The sequence below is a fragment of the Quercus robur genome, chromosome 3 (assembly GCF_932294415.1).
Source record: "Quercus robur chromosome 3, dhQueRobu3.1, whole genome shotgun sequence".
NCBI classification, from domain to species: Eukaryota; Viridiplantae; Streptophyta; class Magnoliopsida; order Fagales; family Fagaceae; genus Quercus; species Quercus robur.
Genome location: NC_065536.1, coordinates 56490896 through 56512485, shown reverse-complemented (window position 1 = coordinate 56512485; position 21590 = coordinate 56490896). Strand labels below are relative to the sequence as shown.

The 21590-nt window shown below is 32.9% G+C and overlaps 1 protein-coding gene across 2 annotated transcripts; it reads right to left on the bottom strand.

Moving 5' to 3' along the window:
- Positions 1 to 501: 501 nt before the first annotated feature.
- Positions 502 to 19919, bottom strand: LOC126718488 (pantothenate kinase 1). 2 transcript variants are annotated; one of them, XM_050420710.1, is made up of 10 exons: positions 19695 to 19919; positions 6121 to 6327; positions 5293 to 5339; positions 4917 to 5033; positions 4422 to 4541; positions 4076 to 4170; positions 3806 to 3899; positions 2918 to 3049; positions 1313 to 1425; positions 502 to 1048 (listed from the first exon to the last, which is right to left on the bottom strand). In XM_050420710.1, exons 1-10 carry the CDS (start codon positions 19771 to 19773, stop codon positions 826 to 828), a joined length of 1227 nt encoding a protein of 408 aa, XP_050276667.1. In that variant the 5' UTR covers positions 19774 to 19919; the 3' UTR covers positions 502 to 825. The 2 variants fall into 2 exon arrangements, with proteins under 2 accessions (XP_050276667.1, XP_050276666.1); XM_050420709.1 differs by lacking the exon at positions 19695 to 19919 and adding an exon at positions 6727 to 7005.
- Between the last annotated feature and the right edge of the window lie 1671 nt (positions 19920 to 21590).

The window sequence follows — 21590 nt, the reverse complement described above, 5'->3', positions numbered from 1 at the left end:
TTGGTGATTTACACATTTCCATTAGAAGTTTCAAATAATTATTGCTACTTTGTTAGTTTTTTTAATATTTTAAATCATGTTTTGCTTTGTTTCCTCTTGAAAACCAATTCCCGAATATTTGATGAATATTCTAAAAAATTTTAACAAATTTGATTATCATTTTTGGCCCCTTATTTTAAAAAATTATTTTCCTAAACTTTAAAAGTGTGATGTTAGGGATAACTCTTGCGTATTAGCCACTTGTTTTAAATTAATAGAAGAAAGGACAATCTTCTAAACTCATATCCACCCATGAATATTTTGACACACAGTGCCAACTGGTTACCCACTAATTGATACAATAGGTTACCAATCTCATATCAAGTATTTTTGTTAGAATGCTAGCATGATCACATGATCCATTGTGTTAGAGAACTCACTTGTAGGAATAAATCGGATCGGAGTTCTGCAATTTGGGCATCACAGTCAAAGTAGAAGAGAACAGAAACTAAAGTTCAAAGGTGAAACAACTCAAAAGTGATAGTAAGATATTGATTAAACAATAAGAGTTACAGTATGCTGAATTACAGAATACTAGTCAAAATTGATACAAAGACAATTAGGGAAAGTAACATTGTTTATTTTCATGTTGTATTGTTGTTACTCTCTCAGTATCTCTCCCCTTAATTTTCTTTTTCAGATACTTTTCCTACAACCCTGTTACTATGTTACAAATATTACATAGAATTTCAACTCTTTGACTTGCTCGGAATGAACACAGGCAACCAAGCATTGCCTTGTACAGCATCCTGTATCCAAGGCCAAGAGAAGAAATCACTTCAGATTCTAAGATGCATAGACACTGCATTCTATACTTTCATTGTCATTCAATTCCCCATTTAGTGGACTACAAATCTTATCTCCTACAAGGGAAGACATTGGGAATTTCTGTGTTAGATGATGGATCATCGAGTCATCAAGACCATGTTTTTCATAGCTCATGAAGGCACCCAATGCTCCAAGAAATCCTTCATGCCGCAAAAACATTGCCTTAGCCTCACCTTTAGACCTAATAACAGAAAAAAAAAAAATGATGTTTTTTTAAATTGAAAGCCTTTGTCAAAGAATGGAATAATAGATCAAAACCAAAATCAGGCATGGAACACTATAACATTCCTAGAGATTGATCCTAAAACCAAGAATGAAAAGAAGGTTGGGAAGAACAGGATGATCCCCCACCCAAAAACATGGAAAAGCATGACACCAGATGAAAAATTCTTCAAAAAATATCCATGTGTGCTGTGACCAAGAAAACAAATGTTATCATAATTACCAGAAGTCAACTGCAACTGCAATTGTATCCATGGTATAAGCATGACCCCGGATGAAAAATCCTCCAAAAAATATCCGCTTGAGCCCAAATCGGAGTGCATTCAAGTAAGCAATCTAATCATAAGAAGTAAAACAAAATATTATCAAACACTAACTGTTGATTATAATTTAGGGAATTTTACATTGATTTCAGATAGAATTAAATAATAAAAAATTTTGCACAACGGAAATTCTAAGACAAAAAAGGAAATGAGTTGTCAATTTGTTTTTAAACAACAAAGAATCATGGATTACAGACTGCATTTCAAGGAATGCCTAGCAAATGGCAGCATCTCCAGGCATGGCAAAGGAAATCAACTAACTTAAGGGAGTATACTTCCAACCCTCAATTACAATATGATACTTTAATGAAAGTGCATTCAACACCATGATCAAGACCAGGAAATAAAAAATAAAAATAAAACCAAGGACACCACCCTACTTCTATAAAATTGCAGACAGACTGCTACTTATGCATGCATAAGCATACATAATTTGCATTGAAGAATCTAAGTTAACCCCAGAATGTGCTAAACAAATGAAAAGTAGAATAACTAATGTGGTCAAGCACGCCAAGTATGCCTGATCAGTAAACACAATTTTAAGATTTATGATACCATTCTTATGATTTTATGATACTATTAACTAGCTTAATGTTTTAAGTTCGTCTATGTACTACCTGAATCCAAGGCTTGAACCTTGCCATTAAGAAAGAACAATCTAGAAAAGTTTGAAAGTTCTGAAAGTACTAGGGGTTACTAAAAGAACATGAAAGTAGGAGATGAAAGAAGAACTGAAGCCTCAACATATAACCCAATATACCCATGCAGCCCACTCAAGGGTAGAAGATATTTTTTGATAACGACAATATGCTCTTGTTTTTTTTGTTACATGTTACATGATAGGTTGAAACATATTGTTCTGCTGTACGTACATGAAATCATTAAAATTGACAAGCATACAGAAAATAAAATCAAATGGAGAAAACCAGGAAAGTAATAAGAAGGAATTGGGAAGACATGGAACAAAATGCTCATAATATATGAAGAGAGTACTACAGAGGAAAAAGTAAGATGATTACAGGGTTTGCAAAGGAATTCTAAAATCCAAATTGCACTACCTCACTAGGCATAGTATCAATTTTGAGGAGCTCATTTGACTGCATTTTCCTTTACTGCATAAGTGACTTCAAGATTACAACTTGTCATATTCACTTAAAGTTTGACATAAGACTTAAGGAGATGGGAATTACTTGTAGCAAAATAAATTATCTACACATCACAACATGTGTTATGAAAACAGATATGACTGACAAATCTTGGCTGGTTTAGTATTGTAGTTGGCTACCAAAGCTTCTGTAATAGATGTGCAAAAACCAATTTCTAGAATTGGAACATCTAAACAAAAAATAAACTATATTCTAGGATTCGGCCAAAATTTTCTCTAAACTCTTGACAGGACAAAACATCAACTAGTAATCTGTCTTCTCCAGTAAAGGCAGACACATCACCACATCACAAAATATTCAATTTAAGGCAAATAAGAAATCTGCCCCACTGCAACTGACCTGTCCAATGTTGTTTGAAATCATTCTTAAGAGTGACCGGGCAATATCTTCAGGTCGGTAATCTTGAAGCTCTTTTTTATCAGAAATTGTCTTGCCAAAGCTAGAAGCAATAGTTGTTGATGAAAGACCAACCTGTTAGCATCAAGATGGGGGGGGGGGGGGGGGGGGGGGGGGTTGGGGGGGGTTAACTTAATTATAAGATGGAAAATTAACATGGAAACTAAAAGGCCTTCATCATCATCATCTGTTAAAATTAAGACCAACTAGGTGATGAGCTGTGCATCACACAGGAACGCTATATTTTCGCTTCAAAATAATTTAAATGAAGTTTTCTATGTAACCCACGTCACCTTTACAACAATACCACTACTGTGACAAAATCTTCAAGATAGCGAGGAGTCTAATCAATGAGAAATTTTTACAATTGAAGGAAACCACATGATCAAATAAATGCGCTAGAACTTAAATATGAAGAAAAGAGAAGATGAAAAGATAGAGAGACAAGTGAGATGAGTTGGAAAAAGAGTTTAGGAGTTCATGAGATAAGAGAATCAAATAGGCCCCATATCCAAACTATCCAAATGATGATGTCTCTATGGATTTAACATGGTAAACTGGTCTTTGCACATAACAAATGTGGTTACAAAATGGTATTAAGGAAAATGTTTTGAATGTTTGAAAATAAACTGCGATGTGGTGCATTGAGGGTCTGGCATTCTAAATCCCTTTTAACAAGAAACCACATTACAAAAGTTCAGGCTAACTACAGCCTGATTTCTGCAATATATATTCAAACTAAAACTTCAACAGGAAGTACACAGTACACATAACAGCAAATCTCTCAGCAAGCTAAATTAAAGCAAAGACCTGTCTATCAAGAATACTCACCTTTGAATAGTCTGTTCCACCATAGATGTCCCCAACAAGCATGTCTATCACTCTGTTATTTCCCTGGTGACTTATTTGCAGCAACTCATCAAAACTGAGACAGAAAATACATTGGTGGTCTGTAAATTAATGGCTATGTAATGAGAAGATAAATCATCGTACTGACATAATCAAAGATAGAAGCTCCCTCTTGCACTTTGTTCTATAAATCAAAAACAAAATAAGAACAAGGCCAATCATCACACTGAAATAAACAAATATCGAAATTACCTCTTGCACTTTGTTAAGAGCCTTCCCAACCCCCAAAAAGTGCCACCACCAACATTTGTTCCACTCACTCTCTCAAATTTCCCATCCCCTTCAACCTATACAAGCACAGGACAGAAATTAACAACGAATTTAGGAACATATCATTATGATCAAATACTAAAACAACAACAACAAAGCCTTAGTTCCAAAACTATGGGTTTGGCTATGCATCCTTAATAGACTAATTGGGTAGAAGGTGCCCTAGCTAACCCTTGCAAATCATTATGATTAAAAAAAAAAAAAAATTAAAGTTTTAAGAACATGAACCAAAACCAGTTACTGGAGCAAATAATAATGACTAGTATACCTTGATCATGCTGACACCAGACCCAATATTAACAAGGAGGTAGGGGTACAAATCATTATGGTCAATCTGCACAAATTCCTTCTTTCCGTCCAAGTATGTAAATGCTTCTTGATGAACTGCCTACTCAAAAAATGTATAAATGTCAATCGAAACTATCAGTCAAGACATTGGTATGTATGGCAAACAAGAAAGTATATGCAATGAAATAGTTGGTTTGAAACATGAATGAAATAATTTTAATATCAATAATAGTTATACACTTGTCACACAGACATTTGATAGAATACAAACATTTCTTGACCTCTCCTCTCCCCCAAACAAATACTATTTTGATTGACGCAAATGTGTGGGTATGTATGTGACGAAGAATCAGAACAGAATTCAAGATAAATAAAGGGCAAGATACTAAGTACAGCATGAAAGAATTTAACTTCATTATATGTAAAAGACAGATATTTAGTTCTGCATACCAATTTATGGTAAGTAGGGTCCCACCTTAAGTAAAAAATTAGCCCCAGCTACAAGACAGTCCATTTCATCTTCCTTGTCAAGACAAATGCCAAGCTTTTCTTTGAAGAGATCAGCATACTTGTATGCCCCTCCACCTGTGGCCTGCTCACATATGGTAAGTAGTTAATACCAAAAACCAAGTTTCTCATGACATAATCTCTCTCCATATCCACCCATTTCCTTTTTTTCTTCTGCACATGAATTACATGTGCTATTTTGCCAGTATATCATGAAAAGATATCCAGCTGCTATCAAACATTATTTAAAAAAAAAAAAAAAAAAAAAAAAAAAAAAAGACAAACCTAATATGACCAAACTACTTAAGAAGAATAGCATGGCAATGCTAAACAATAGCTTTTACCTTAATTATGGTCTTCTCAATGGGAAGAGCCCCAAGTCGCTGGCAACCTAATTCATTTCAATTATAAGCAGAAAGACAAGAATTAGCAAATACATCATGAAGATTTAAAGAGCATTTAAAAATAACTTTAAATGATTTTAAATTGCAGCTTTCTAATTAATATCACAAGGATTGAGGAAATATTTTTGCATTCAAGGAATGCCTACTTTATGGGATTTCTTTTGCTAAGAACATCACAGACTGTTAAAACATACTCCACCCTTCTTGTCAAAAGGCAGGTGCTACCTATGTCTTTTAAGAATTATGTTAAACCAATGCAAAGGCCATCCAGGACCATAAATCACATTGAAACCATGTGAACAAAGTGGGTTTGGCTCTTAAAGGAGCTTCTAACCAATCACAGTGAAGCTTGAGATCGATGCCAAAAGCTTGTTCTGCTAAGCTAGAGAAACACTCAGGTCAAGCAGATAGTGACATCTGCTTCATGAGGCATGCTCCCCAGCCAATTTTGCTATCCCTTGGGGTAATACAACGAAGAATTATTTAAGGTTTAAAGTATATTAAGATTACTAAGTTGTGTTCGTAAACTAGAATTGCGAGATTTTGACATGCATTTTAATGATGTATTAGGCTGACTCATCAGCTTGGTTATGCTGTGAAACAAGCTTGAGCTCAATCAAATCAAGCATAGACAAAACAAGCTACACCAAAGTGCATTAACAACACCTCTCTCCCTTCAACATGGTTCCAAACATTAGCACAAGTTCAATGACTTCTACAACAAGAATCAGTTTCTGAAGTAGCAATAACATGTAAGTCCACACATACCACCAATATGAAGCTGCTTGGTTTGTATGAAATCTAAGCAATCATTGATCTTGCACGTCTCGAACTTCGAAAAATGGAGCCTCCCTTTAAGAACCGGAAAACTCCTGTTACCATTAGAAACCCCAACACTTTCCTTTCCCGACCTCCCCAACTCATCATCATCATCACCATCATTGGTTGAGAAATACACCAACTTAATCAGTGACCCTGCCCAAAAAAACACACACACAACGCTACTTCAACACTGGCATAAATTGCATTTCTAACACTTCATTTTGCACCATTTGGGGAGCCTAAAAGAGCATTTTTAAATCCCAAAAATTCATTTCGCAACAACACAAAACACAGTTTACTGTAAAAATTTATTATCACAAATGGGTCATCAAAAAGGGACTCTCATTACAGCTCAGTAAATCAAAATTTTTTTTTTTTTTTAGATAAACAGTAAATCAAATTTGAATATGGGAAGGGAAGCTACTTTAATTCAATAGTACTGAATTTTTTTGGACACGTCCAAAGTGGCATGTAACAGATATAACTGATTTGAGGAAAATCAAATACATGGGCCAAAATGAAATAACGAAAAAAAAAAAAAAAACAGATTACCTCCGATATCGAGAGATAAATGAGAGGTTTTTTGATTTGGGTCGGAATTCCCCGGAATTTGAAATTCACCGAGATCCATTTTCTTCTTGATTTCTTCTCTCTCTGTATTTCTGGACTATGAAGTGGGTGTGATTGTTGGAAAGCTTTGGTAGACCAGAATAAATATAAGCAACTGGGCTGTGTACCAATTACCTAACCCATCGCTGCCTAGAAGAAAAAAAAAATGGCAGCATGAGAGAGTTGAAAACAATTTTTATTTTATTTTAGGACCTACTGGCTCTTATCTTAAATAAATAGACCCAGTTAAATGTAATTATTACGAGTTGGGACCCAAAACTCTAATCTAATCTAATGGTGGGCTGCTTAATTCTTTCATTCATAGAGTTTTTTTTTTTTTTTTTTTTTGTTCTCTTTCACTTTTCTTTTTTCACTCTAGACTTTCCGAGGTAGTTGACAGGGAATATGGAGCATAGGAGCCAAACAACTACCCAGCAAACGTGTTGCTGTGTGATAGACAGTTAGAACAATATAACAAAGTGAGTTTTAGTTAACTCAAACCAGTAAAACTGTCCTTTATTTTTTTTTTTTAGAATCAACCGGTAAAATAGATGAGATTTCGGGTTGAAATTACTAAAAATAAATTGACATATTGGCCAAATAATAAAGATGAATCATTATTGAAGAATGTTTTAAGTTGAAATTTTATGATATTTATTATAATAAAAAACAAATTAATTATAAAATTAATATTATTTCAAACTTTAAGAGTGTAATCAGTCGGTACTTACGTAACTTTAAGGATAAAGATTTAAAACAAAAATTATCATAAACTTTAATAGTGCAAATTGTAATTTAATCTTTTCCATAAATATACATGAATTTTTTTTTTTTTTTTTTGGTTCAAAGGATACATGATTTTTTAAAACCATAACAATTAAAATAATTGATAAGAGCATTCTGATATCGTGAATTTCAGTTAATTCAGTTGCATGGACTTGCTATGGAAAAGTTATGAAGCAACGGGCAAGCTATATAGGGTAAGGCAAGGTTGGGTTACACAAATGTTTTGGCAAGCTGGATATGTGAGAATACACGTGTTTTGGGATGTGACTTGCTTGCTCTAAGGGCAGTTTGGATGCATATGCTCAAGGGCGGAACTAGGAATTAATTTTCCTTTGGTGGCCTTGTTATAGTATTGATACATTACACACACACATACTGTTGAAGAGGACTTATCGTCTTTTATACTTTAGGGATTATATAAATGTTTAGTTTGATTAAAAAAAAAAACTTGGTATCTTTAAAATGTATAGAATAAAACTTGATGAGGATATTTAATACAATAAAATTCATCTATTATCATATTCATAGTAATATCTTAAAATTTTTATTTGTAATATAAAATTATAAATTACTAAGTTATCCACCAAAGTGAATAAAAAATTTCCAAAGGAACCAATGAAGTCCTCAAATTATGAACCAAAACTTTAAGCTTTAAGTGCATTGTTGATAGATGTCAACTCTGCGATAAGCTTCCTGAGTCATCCATTCATGCTATGTGGGAGTGTGAAACTATTCAAGCATTGTGGAACCTGTATTTTGGGTGGGTGGACAGAGCTCAAACTTCTGGATTTTCTTTTGACGAATTAATTAATTTTATTCGTGTGAAGCCTCAGCTCATGGAGTTATTTGCTACTACCGCTTGGTACATTTGGTGACGAAGAAATAAGGTGAGGTTGAAAGAACCTGTGTTGCCGCTGTGCAGTATTGCAGGGGATGCCTAGCAGTACCTGGCTACATATAAAAATGGATAGCCACAGCCAGACTTGCTAAGCAGAAAAACATCAAATGGAAACCACCTCAGTGGCAGAGCCAAGAATTTTGAGTTGGGGGCGAACTATTCTGTCAAGATAAACTCAAATAAAAAATAGACACTCCTCTAAAAAATCCATATAATATATGTGTGTATGAAAATATAAAATATATAAATTGTTTGCAAAACTTCATCCATGTTTGACAAATCAATATCACAATGTTATAATTGAAATATCATATGAGTTTTTTTTTCTTGAGAATAGGAAATTTCAACCAAATTGCATATATTATCAATGTTGAATAATTTGAACGCATTAATTGAATTTGAAATTGAGCTAAAAGTTAGGGGTTCTACACTTCCACTATTTACTCACAAAACTTACTACCTAATTATTTCATTCTATTGCAATTGTATATCAATTCTAAACTCTCTTTTTTGAGAAAAATTACTAAATTATTTGATCAATGCCTTCTTTTGGGGGGGACAACTCCTATTTTTTTCACATAACCTTTAAATATTTATAAAATATACCTAAATTGTAAAATTAAAATTAAAATTTTGGAGGGGCCAAGGCCCCCCCAAGCATACATGTGGCTCTGCCACTGAACCACCTTCGCCCGGAATGTATAAGACAAACTTTGACAGTGCGGTATTTGAAGATTCGGGTGAGGTAGGAATTGGGGTGATTATTCAAAATTCTAGAGGTGAGGTTATGACATCTCTAGCAGAAAAATTTTTGAATCCTACTTCAGTTGAGCTGGTGGAACTCTAGAAAGCATTGACGCGGCTATAGGGGTGTCGCATTGGCGCCCGAAGTGGCCCAACATAGGGTGCGGTGGGTGATGCCGCTACCCATGCATTAGAAAATTTTTTTTTTTCATTTTCGGATACATGCCAACTCACGCCAAATCGGGCTAATTCATGCCAATTCGGGTCTAATTAGACTGTATCGACCTGTCAAAACTGACCCGTTCAGGTAGTATCGGTCGATTCAGGGCGAAACTGGCTTTGAATCAGGTCGAAATTCAAGTAAATTTTTTTTTTTTAAAAAAAAGTGCAAAACACACTGTTTGAACTTGAACATCTTAAGGAAAAAAAAAAAAAAAAAACCCCTAAAATCACTCATTCTCTTCTCACTGCCTCCCTGCCTCTCTTTGCTCTCTGCTCTCTGCCTCCCTCCCTGTATTCTAATTTCCGAACATCATGGAATGTTTTAGTTTCAAATTTGTGGGTTGTATTTAATTTATGAAAATCATGTTTTAGTTATTATCTAATATTGGTCTTAAATTTGGTATATGTTTATATAATGTGAAAAAGTATGCTTAGCAATATATAGAAAACATAAATAAAAATATTTTTAATAATTTTTTTAATCGTCGTACCCGCACCTTACTTTTTCAAAAATTACTGAGTCCCGCACCCATACTCACACCCGAATCCAAAAACGCACCGGTGCTTCATAAGTGGAACTTCTTGCAATTAGGCAGGCTATTATATTGGTATAGGAGCTTGGGTTCGAAAACTCCATCTTTGAAGGCATTTCCGAAATAATCATAAACTCCCCCCAAAACGATGATCGGCTGAAGTTATCTATTGGTCATTTAGTACAAGACACTTTGTCCTTTGTAAACTCCTTTAGGAGTTGGTCATTCTCTCATATCAATAGACAAGGTAATGCTATTGCACATGTCTTCACTAGAAGAGTTAGACTTTCTTTTTCCTTTGATGTTTGGATGAAATCTATTCCTCTAGATATATTTAATGTTTTAAGTGTTTATTTAACAAATCCTTAATAAAAAGTTACATAGAAGGTTTCCTTAAAAAAAAAAAAAAAAGTGGATTTTTTGGGGGAGGGGGTTTCCTAATTATTCTATGAATCCTTTAAAAAAAAAACTCAACATATATATATATATATATATATATATATATATTAAAAAAATATTTTAAAATTTTGAAGGGGTCATGGCCCTCAAGGGCTAATGTAATTCCGCCCCTGGTATGGGTTGTGATTTTGACATTTGTGTTATGTGGGTTGTGTGATTAGACTTGGAGGTGGCATTAGCACGGTTCAAGTCCTCCAAATTGTAGTACATGGACCACAACTGCACGTCAAGTAGCGTGCTTAAATGTTACGTTGATGGCCGAGGCATAGAGTGGATGGGAACATGTGCAGACTATGAACATATCTTTATTGAGAAACACGTGTTTAATCTATATATATATACATAAAACCGAAGCCTCTGAACCTTCTACAATTTTTCACATCATCATTTTAATTTATAAAAAATTTTAATTTTTTAAACTAAATAGAGAGAGAGTCCTAATAGGAGTCTTTCTCTTTTTCTTTTTTTTTTCCTTAATCCTAAAGTTAAAAAATAAAAAATAAAAACCGAAGCCTCTGAAACTCCCACAATTTTCCACATCATCATTTTAATTTATAAAAAATTTTAATTTTTTAAACTAAATAGTGAGAGAGTCCTAATAGGAGTCTTTCTCTCCTTTTTTTTTTTTTTTTCCTTAATCCTAAAGTTAAAAAAAAAAAAAAATTAAATCTAATTTAAAAATATAAAGTTTCATCTGACTGAAACTGTACGGCCGCAAAACCTAGCTACTCCTCTCACGCTTTTATACTTTTTTGTTGAGAATTACAGTCAGAAAACATAAAACCCAACAAAAACTTTGGTACTCTCTCTTCTCTGTTTGCAATCTCTACTACTTTTTATTTTTAACTTTTGCATTGTTACAAGTGTTGTAGAGGATCCAAAAGAAGTATATGTGGAGCCCTAGAAAGCCTTGACATCTAATTATGTATTATGCAGTTTGCTACAAGTGTTGTAGAGGATCCAAAAGAAGTATATGTGAAGCCCTAGAAAGCCTTGACATCTAATTATGTATTATGCAGTTATGATTACGATGCGATTCAAATCTTAGGGCTAAAGACCAGCAACAGAGCCTATTGATTGTCTGTGCATGGTTTGTATCAGTTTTATATAATTATTATTTGCAGTTGTGATATAGGAATTTGAGTTAGAGAACATGCAACCCTTTAATTTGAAGTTAGGAATTTGCTTTTGATAATCAAGTGTGCTATTCATAAATCACGGTTGAATTTCCAATAAATCTCTACAAATTCTGAAGCACAATTATTTCTTATGATAATCCCCCTTTGGTTCTTAAATCTTTTGGTATGTGGCTATAAATTTTCCACAGATTAAATTCATAGACAAACTAAGGCACATTTATTTCTTATGATAATCCCCTTTTGGTTCTTAAATTTTTGGTATGTGGTATATATCTTGACAAGTTCTAAAATTATCTTGAGCTTCTTCAGTTTATGAATCTTTGTTTTCATGGTTGATTGATTTTTTTTTTTTTTTTTTTTTTTGCCCCCTTCACAAGAAGGATTTTGCCTTGAATGTTGTTGGTGTAATGCCAGATGAACTACTTTGAATTTCTTCTTCAATAGGTATGATTTTATGTTTTACGGTTACAATGACTATAGACATGGGATGAGTACCAGTAGTAAAGACGAGATAACTATAGATTTATCTCAAGATAACAATTGAGTTAAAGCAAAATTTTACATAGAAGTTAAAAGTAGTAAATAATATGCAAAAAGAGAATGAAGATCAAAACTGACATGATATCTTTCTGGTGTAATGCCAGATGAACTACTTTGAATTTCTTCTTCAATAGGTATGATTTTATGTTTTACGGTTACAATGACTATAGACATGGGATGAGTACCAGTAGTAAAGATGAGATAACTATAGATTTATCTCAAGATAACAATTGAGTTAAAGCAAAATTTTACATAGAAGTTAAAAGCAGTAAATAATATGCAAAAAGAGAATGAAGATCAAAACTGACATGATATCTTTCTGGTAAATTACATATAGGATCTTAGTAATAACCAAATTCCACCTTGATGAGTTGTTTGGACATGAAATATTTCTTTATATCATTTTGATAGTAATTTTATTCTCAAATAACACTTTGCGATGAATATTGTATATTTCATGTTTATCTTGATATGTTATGATGTTTTTTCATTTTAAATTTTATTTTAAGCAAAGTGAAATATATTTTGTGCATCGCACGGGTTAGCGACTAGTAAGTAATAAATGAGATGAATATGATGTGTAGCCGGTAGTTACTGGCTGTTGTCAAGAATTGCATGTAATTAATCAAAAGCCGATGATGTGGCAGTTATTGTAATTACCAAGCAGTTGAATGGTAATTATTTTTATTGATAATTCAATAGTTATAACAATAATAAAGAGAAGTTTTTATTTTTATTTTTATTTTTTTTATACTAATTATTGGTTAATGATGCAATGCCAATGATTTTATTAAGGACTAGCCTTTGAGCACACACTCACGCGCATGCTCAGAAGCTCTTCTATTTTTTGGGTAAGGGTTAATTTAGAGCATTCATTATAATTTCGGATTACTATATTTTCCAATAACAAAAAGAAACTTAGGTGTGTGATGAGTATTATGTGTAGTGAAATAATTTTTCATCACACACCTAGGTATTTTTGTAATTGGAAAATATAGTAATCCGAAATTATAATGGATGCTCTAAATTAACTCTTACAAAAAAAAATAGAAGAGCCATTAAGCACACGCATGCTCAGAAGCTCTTCTATTTTTTGGCTAAGGGTTAATTTATAGCATTCATTATAATTTCGGATTACTATATTTTCCAATAACAAAAAGAAACTTAGGTGTGTGATGAGTATTATGTGTGGTGAAATAATTTTTCATCACACACCTAGGTATTTTTGTAATTGAAAAATATAGTAATCCGAAATTATAATGGATGCTCTAAATTAACCCTTACCAAAAAAATAAATGTGTGATGAGTATTAGTGTGTGCTTAGAGGCTAGGTTTTTTTTTTTTTTTTTTTTTTTTAATGAGTAGGAGACATAAGAGGGAACAATAAGGATCCAACGTCCTTCCTTCTCCAGAAACATATCCGCGTGCACTCTAAGTTTCCTAATGAAAAACCAAAATTGAAAGGTTAATTAATCAGAAACATAATTATGTTCTACACAGATTTGCTTGAGACACATTTGGAAACTACAAATAAACTTACTACTACTAAGTGAGCCGATTAACCCCAACTATAATGATCAACCAAATGGCTTTCTGAATGTAACTCTAAAAATAAAGTGAAACCCAATCAAATGCAACTTAATCTTCTCTATTGTAGGAGATCGCACTGGTAGGGTTCTTCCAACTGTAAACTTGATCCATGAAATATAAAATTAAAGAGTAGAATATATAACATTCTTAAATAAGTTTTTTTTTTTTTTAGTAATTCCACCAAAGCTCATATAGGGCACACGCTAAGTACATCTCCCAATTTAATAAAAGAAAAAAAAATTCATTATATTAAAGTGGTCAAATACTTCAGATCCTCTTGTCAAAATTGTTAATACAACCATATTACAAAAGAAGTTGGTTTTATATAGGGATGTAAGGGCCGGGTTAGTGTTAATCTTTTAAACGATAATAATGCAGACTCCAAACTCAAATCAAGCTTTGTTTGAAGATAAATTCTCTCCTTATCAAAGACGGATCTTTAACTCAAGATACAACTCAATTTCACTTGCTGTATTTCAAATATTTAATTTCTGATTCTCCAGGGTAAATAGTAAGTACACAGTTTTTCTTTTCAACATATATGTATACCTATACATTAGATACAAAGAATGGAGATCTCAAAAAAAAAGAAAGTACAAAGAGATCTCAATTACCTGAACGTAGAGCAGATATTAAATATTCTATTGACATCAATTCCAACGGTCTCTCATTTACTTATGGATGTAATTCACATATCCATCGATGTGCCTGTGGATTCTGGTTAAAAAAAAGGGAAAAAAAACAATTGTAATTGTAATCTCTAACACGAAAAATAAATAAATAAAAAATTAATGCCAAATAATATACAATGATGGTAAAAAAAAAATTTCTTAAAAAGAAAGAAAAAATACAAAGAAAGAAAAAAAAAGTGAGGAAGGAGAAGGAAATAGTAATTGAATTAAATAAAAACAAACGAAAACCTTGGCATGCCGCTTCAAGTTGGCAAATGCATTCTAAAAAATAAAATAAAAAATTGGCAAATGGATATGAACGAATGGAAACTTGGAGTTGGGCAACTGATAAGGGAGTATTGGGATGTAAATTGTGGTAACTATTTTATTTTCAAATTCAAACGTGGGTGTGTGGATAACATTGAAATTACCAGTAAGTGTTAACTGCTAAGTGATGATACAGGCAAGGAGAAACTAATTGGAAATGTGAACGTGTTATAAGTTTAGCAAAAATTTAGGAGTTTTTAAATTAGCAATTAGTGGAAGTGTGTTCCTATTTTGTAGGCAATGTTTTAGTGCAAGTTAGACATGTATTTTTACAAGACTATCCCTTAGTTTTGTCTCTACTTAAACATAAGGGTGTGTGGATATTTCGGAACAAAAAAAAATCCAGTCCAAATAGGGGCAGCCCCTTAAATAGTAGTATAGATAATTTTAAAATTTTTATAAATAAATAAATAAATGTTACACAAGCTGTTATCGACAAATTTTGCACATTTAAATATCTTTTTTTTTTTTTTATGTATTAATAATTGTAGGTAAAGATATTTAAACCCGAGATGTTTTGGAACATGTCAACCAAATGAGCTAAAACCTAAAATCTCTTGGCAATTGGCACCTAAAGTTTGCTAAGTGAACCTTTGCTAAAGTTTTGAATTATTTCTTTTGATAAGTGTGCCAGCAATATATATTATTAAACAACTAAGAGATTAGAAAAACAAAAACAAAATAAGGAACATTTGTCCGACCACACATACCTGTTGAGTCTTTTCTTCCTTTGGATAATAACGTGTAGTAAAATGATTGAAAGCCAATTCTAATACCATGATTTTCTCCAGTAATCAAATGCCTTGATTTTTTCTTCACTAAGATTGAAAGTATATACTTTCCTACAACTATATTTCCTATTATATCATTTCTTATATTTTTCTTAAGTTCATCTCCCACATTGCATGAATGTTTTTTTCCCCTTCTTTTAAATACCTTTTAGGGTCCCAGTCCACTTCTAGGACACAAACGGAGAATACATCTCTTTCGAGAGTTAGGTGGCTCATTGAAGGTATGAAGCAATTTTTTTTCTTTTCCTTCTTTGGTGTTCTTTACTCTATTCTTTTCGTGGACTCGAAATGAGGTAAGAGATATTTCTTGGGATAGTAGGTCAATGGCAACCATCTCAATTAGCATTTTCAGTGCAATCCTTAAAAAACCATGATTTGTGGCTAAGGTTCTGATATGCTATGCCAAACATGGTCAGTATATGTCAACCTAACACACTGCATATCTGACTATGGTGAATCTTTTACCAACTACTTCTCCTAAGACCCCATTAAAGTGGGTGCTTTGTGGGTTGGATACAGTCTTTTTAGACTCTTTTAAAAAAAAAAAAATTATAACCTTTTTAGACATTAAAACAACTGATATTGACATCATCCAGTGTTTAGTGCAGATGTTACTTTAGGTCATACTTTGTCTCCTCTACTCCTTAAAAACAGGAGTTTTGTGCACTGGATACAACCATTTTAGACATTATAACAACTGATATTGACATCACCTTGTGTTTAATACAAACATTATTTTAGGTCATACTTTGTCATTCAACAATTAGTGTCTCAGGTCATCTTTTGACATTATCAAGGCTTCTTTTAAATTATATGAATATCTTTTCTTTTGACTTATATGAAGAAAGACAGTAAAATTCTTATTCGTATATTGGGTAACTTTTATTTTATTGGTTTAGCGTCTGTTGATAACTTTTCAGATAACTCATGTAATTACCCTTGGTTTTCTTTTGGATCTTGTATAACAGGAAGTACCATGGAAGTCATTTTTCCAAAGTCAAGCTGTATGGGCGATGATATATACTCATTTTTGTGGAAGCTAGGGTCACTATACTTGTCTGTCTTGGCTTCCTACATATTTTAGGTAAATTATGACTTTTTACTAGCTTATTGACCTTACTTTTGGCTATTTCTAGGAGTAGTGCCTTAAGACACTGTGCATCACCTTACCTATTTCTTTTGTTACCTTCATTGGACATTGTTTATCCATTCTCTGTTGTTAAATTTTTTTTTAAAGAAAATCTAATAGAAAAACATTCGCAAATAAGAACAATCATACAAATACTTTTTGCCCTATAGAAATCATTGACATCACCTCTATGTTACATGCATTTGGGTAGGTGTCCAAGTGTCTGATTCTTCTGTTTCTTAATGTTTTCTACCATTTTGGGGTGAACAAATGCCATACCCTTACACATGTCACATTGTGTCAACATGGGAAATGCAGGATGACGTGAAGGGTCATGATTCATCCTAATTTAAGCTTAATTTGAAATTAAGATGCTGAAGTTGTTAAACCAGTCAACAAGAAATGATAGATTTGTAATACACTTTTGTGTATACTCTTTTTTCCTTTTGATAAGTACACTTCTGTGTATAATATTCTTTCTTTCTTTTCCTCTTAATTATTTTCGAGGCTGGGGTAGTTGGGAGGGTTTAACATTTTAGACATTTGGGATGATATTATTGATATGATGTATTTAAATATGTTTAGTTTGTTGGTTTAATGTGGTATTGTATTTGCTATTGCAAAATATGAATTGTGGTTCATTATAGGTGCTATAAAATATGTATTGGAAAATATGTATTTTAGGTACATTAAAAAAAAAATTATAGGTGCTAAATTTTTTTTTTTTTTTAAAAGGACCTATTCCAGCGCTTTTGAAAGCGTTGGCATAGGCCTTTTAAATTATATTCATTCAAGACCTAAAACAACGCTTTTGGGAACGCTGGAATAGGTACTGCCTATGCCAGCGCTTTTAAAAGCGCTAGTATAGGTCTTTTAAATTATATTCATTCAAGACCTATACCAGCGCTTTTGAAAGCGCTGGAATAGGTACTATACCAGTGCTTTCAAAAGCGTTGGTATAGGGCATATGTCTTTCCTAGTGCTTTTGGAAAGTGCTGGTATAGGTCCGGCGACTCTATACCGACATTCACTGCACGACAATTTGAAGCACCGGGAAAAAAACGCTGGGATAGGAATTTTGAACCTATCCCAACGCTTTCTGGGGCTATCCTAGCAGTTTTGAAAACGCTGGGATAGCCCCCTTTTTTTGTAGTGAGACTATTGTCTATACCAACTCCCCTCCATCACATTGACTTGAGCAAAATCAAGACAACCGAGCAAATTAAGAAAACACGCTGATTCATGTGAACAGTGAACCCTTGCATCAAATCTTATTTTACCAACCAAAACCAAATCCAACTTCTTCTAACTCGGTCAATGACACTGGTTTCACATTTCAGGCAAGGCATGGCAACTCGGTCAATGGCATTGGTTTCACGTTTCAGGCAAGGCATGGGTGGTTATGTAGCGTGGGTTAATACTATAATGGAAAATTATTGTGTATTCTATATAAGTATGTTCATTTTCTTCTCATATCATGTAAGTCCCATAGTAAGCAGGACGTGACCTGTATGAATAGAAGAAAGAATATTCTCGAAGTACATAATAACAAGCCTACTATAATAGCAATAATAGCGAAAAGCTATATACAAAATTGAAAGATGGATTTCTATCCGTTAACTACTACTGATTCTCCTCCTAATTAATGTATATAAATTATTGTTGTATTATGCCTGAAATGGTTGACTTTCTTCAATGTAGTGTACTAGTGCCAGAACTCTTAGTTTGGCTTAGCATTTTTCTTTGATTTAAGTCCAACCGAATTGTTATTTTAGAATCTATTTGAATATCGTCTATTACTGAAAGTACTGTAGTAAAATAATTTTTAAACTATAAATAATGCGTGAGACCCAATTTTAAAGTTACTATGCTTTGATTTCCTTCTAATTTATGTGACAACATAGTATTCAAAACTATCTGTAAACATGGCACCCAAAAGAGAATCAACAACAACGCCACTTCTTTTTTTTTTTTTTTCTTTTTTTTTGAGAAACACAACAACGCCACTTTAGACATGGGTCTATCACATCATCAATGGGTTGATATTGGAATTGGAAATATGACCAAAGTCAGGGATTCCAATTTCCAATACTTCAAAGTACTCAGTTTCCTTTCAATGTCATTATGGACTTAATTATAGACTTATAGTCCACTTACTCATGATTCTTAAAAAAAAAATATTAATAATAATGAAAATAAATAGTCCACTTATTCTTTCATCTTCATGGAAAGCAAACCGTTGGCCCAACTAGTTTGACGTTTGACCTTGCCTTTGTTTAATGATGAGAAAATGGAACGTGAATTCGTTCATATGTGTATGGATTCGGGAGAGAGGCAAACAAAGGGAAACGGGTGCGGACTTTTGAGTTTTGACCAACCTATTAAATGGTGACAAGAGGAAACATTTATGTGTAGTTTTTGTAGCATGACTTTTTTAATTAGTCATTTGATTTTTTAAGAAAAGATAAATATTTTATTTGTTTAAATGTAATATACATAAATGATTTTATAAATTACCATGCCCCGTTTTCCCACACATTTTCACTTACACGCATTTTAAAAAATTACAAATAATATTAGTCAAACTTCTTTACTAAACAAGCCCATACATAGTAGGTAGGAGGAGATTTCTCAAACTGGTTAGGAGCTAATCCTTATCTATCCACCTTTCAAAACAAAGGAAAAAAAAAATCATTGTCCATCCAAAAATGACACTAGTGATTGGACAAAGTTTTCATTCAAATTAGTCTGGGGGATCTTCTTCAATTCACTACATGCCAATTTTTAAGACCAAGGTTGTCAAAATCGGGATCCAATGTAGGATTGTTGAAGGTAGGTGAGATCGTAGATCGTAGGATCGAATCGTGAATCGTAAGATTCTACATATTTTTAGATTTAAAGCAAAAAATACATTGATAATAGATTTATATGTTGAATAATTACGTAAATTATAAATTCATTCATAAAAAAACTTAGATTTGCATCATATGAATTTTTTTGGACACGTCCAAAGTGGCATGTAACATATATAACTGATTTGAGGAAAATCAAATACATGGGCCAAAAAAAAAAACCATATTACCTCCGATATCGAGAGATAAATGAGAGGTTTTTTGATTTGGGTCAGAATTCCCCGGAATTTGAAATTCACTAAGATCCATTTTCTCCTTGATTTCTTCTCTCTCTCTGTATTTCTGGACTATGAAGTGGGTGTGATTGTTGGAAAGCTTTGGTAGACCAGAATAAATATAAGCAACTGGGCTGTGTACCAATTACCTAACCCATCGCTGCCTAGAAGAAAAAAAATGGCAGCATTATGAGAGAGTTGAAAACAATTTTTTATTTTAGGACCTTCTGGCTCTTATCTTAAATAAATAACCCAGTCATATGTAATTATTGCGAGTTGGGACCAAAACTCTAATCTAATCTAGTGGTGGGCTGCTTTAATTCTATAATTCATAGAGATTTTTTTGCTGTTCTTTTTCACCTTTCTTCTTTCACTCTCGACTTTCCAAGGCAGTTGACAGGGAATATGGAGCATAGGAGCCTAACAACTACCCAGCAAACGTGTTGCTGTGTGATAGACAGCTAGAGTAATATAACAAAGTGGGTTTTAGTTAACTCCAACTAGTAAAATTGTTTTCTTCTTATTTTTCTTTTTTCTTTTTAAGGAATAAACCGGTAAAATTATTGAGATTTCAAGTTGGAATTACTAAAAATCAATTGACATATTGGTCAGATGATAAAAAACAATTATTCGGTAAAATCGTTGAGATTTCAAGTTGGAATTACTAAAAATCAATTGGCATATTGGCCAGATGATAAAAAACAATTATTATGAAAGGATGTTATAAGTTGAAATTTTATGGTATTTATTATTGTAAAAAACAAATTAATTATAAAATCAAAATTATTCCAAACTTTAAGAGTGTAATTAGTTGGTACTTATGTAACTTTAAGAGTAAAGACTCAAAACCAAATTTATCATAAACTTTAAGGGTGCAAATTACAATTTAATCTTTTTCATAAATATACATGATTTTTTAAAATTATGACAATTAAAATGATTAATAAGAGCATTCTAATATCTTTCAGTTAATTCAGTTGCATGGGCTTGTTATGGGAAAGTTATTAAGCAACGGGAAAGCATAGGGTAAGGGGTTGGGTTACATAAATGTTTTGGCATGCTGGATATGTCAGAATAATCGTGTTTTGGGATGTGACTTGCTTGCTCTAAGTGTCCTTGTTATAATATTGATACATTACACACACATACTGTTGAAGAGGACTTATCATCTTTTATACTTTAGTGATTATATAAATGTTTAGTTTGATAATAGATATATACCCAAAAAAAAAAAAAAAAACCTGGTATCTTTAAAATGTATAGAATAAAACTTGACGGGGATATTCCATACAATAAAATTCATCTATTATCATATTCATAGTTGTAGGGTCACAATTTTGGAGCCCAAGCCCAAATTGAATGGAGTCTTGGTCTAATGAGCCCAATACAATGAATTTGTAGATAATGGGTTAGAAACTTGGACCTTAGCGAATCAGACAATCGACCAACAGGTCTGGATGATAAAGAAAGAAAGATGACATAGATTTACTAGGAAGAGACGTTCTCGGATTTTATCTGAGGAGACTCCTTCTTCATCTATATTGTTCGTCCCCCTATTTTATACAATCTTCTTCCCATTTCCACCGTCCACGTGTAGATTTAGGTTGATAGTGATGATACTTGTCCCATCAGCCCCTCCCCAAAGTCATTGGGAGTGGTTGTAAAGGCTGAAAAGTAGGGTTCAATTTAGTTGCAAAGCACTTAATATAATAGTAGCAGCTTTCTCTTAGATATTTCCAGGCCTTCCTTTGTCCTTTTCTTTATTAATACTTATCCTCTTCCCTGGAATAGTCCAGAGTGTCACTCTCAATGACAGACCATCCCCTTTGTCCTTGACCTTGCTTGGCCGAG

Excerpts from the sequence above, each read along its gene's own strand:
- LOC126718488 (XM_050420710.1), bottom strand. The coding sequence starts at position 19,773 with ATGGATCTTAGTGAATTTCAAATTCCGGGGAATTCTGACCCAAATCAA. Across the intron at positions 5,340-6,120 it reads CAAGCAGCTTCATATTGGTG|GTTGCCAGCGACTTGGGGCT; the intron begins GTATGTGTGGAC and ends GAAATGAATTAG. Across the intron at positions 3,900-4,075 it reads CTCTTAACAAAGTGCAAGAG|TTTTGATGAGTTGCTGCAAA; the intron begins GTAATTTCGATA and ends TTTCTGTCTCAG.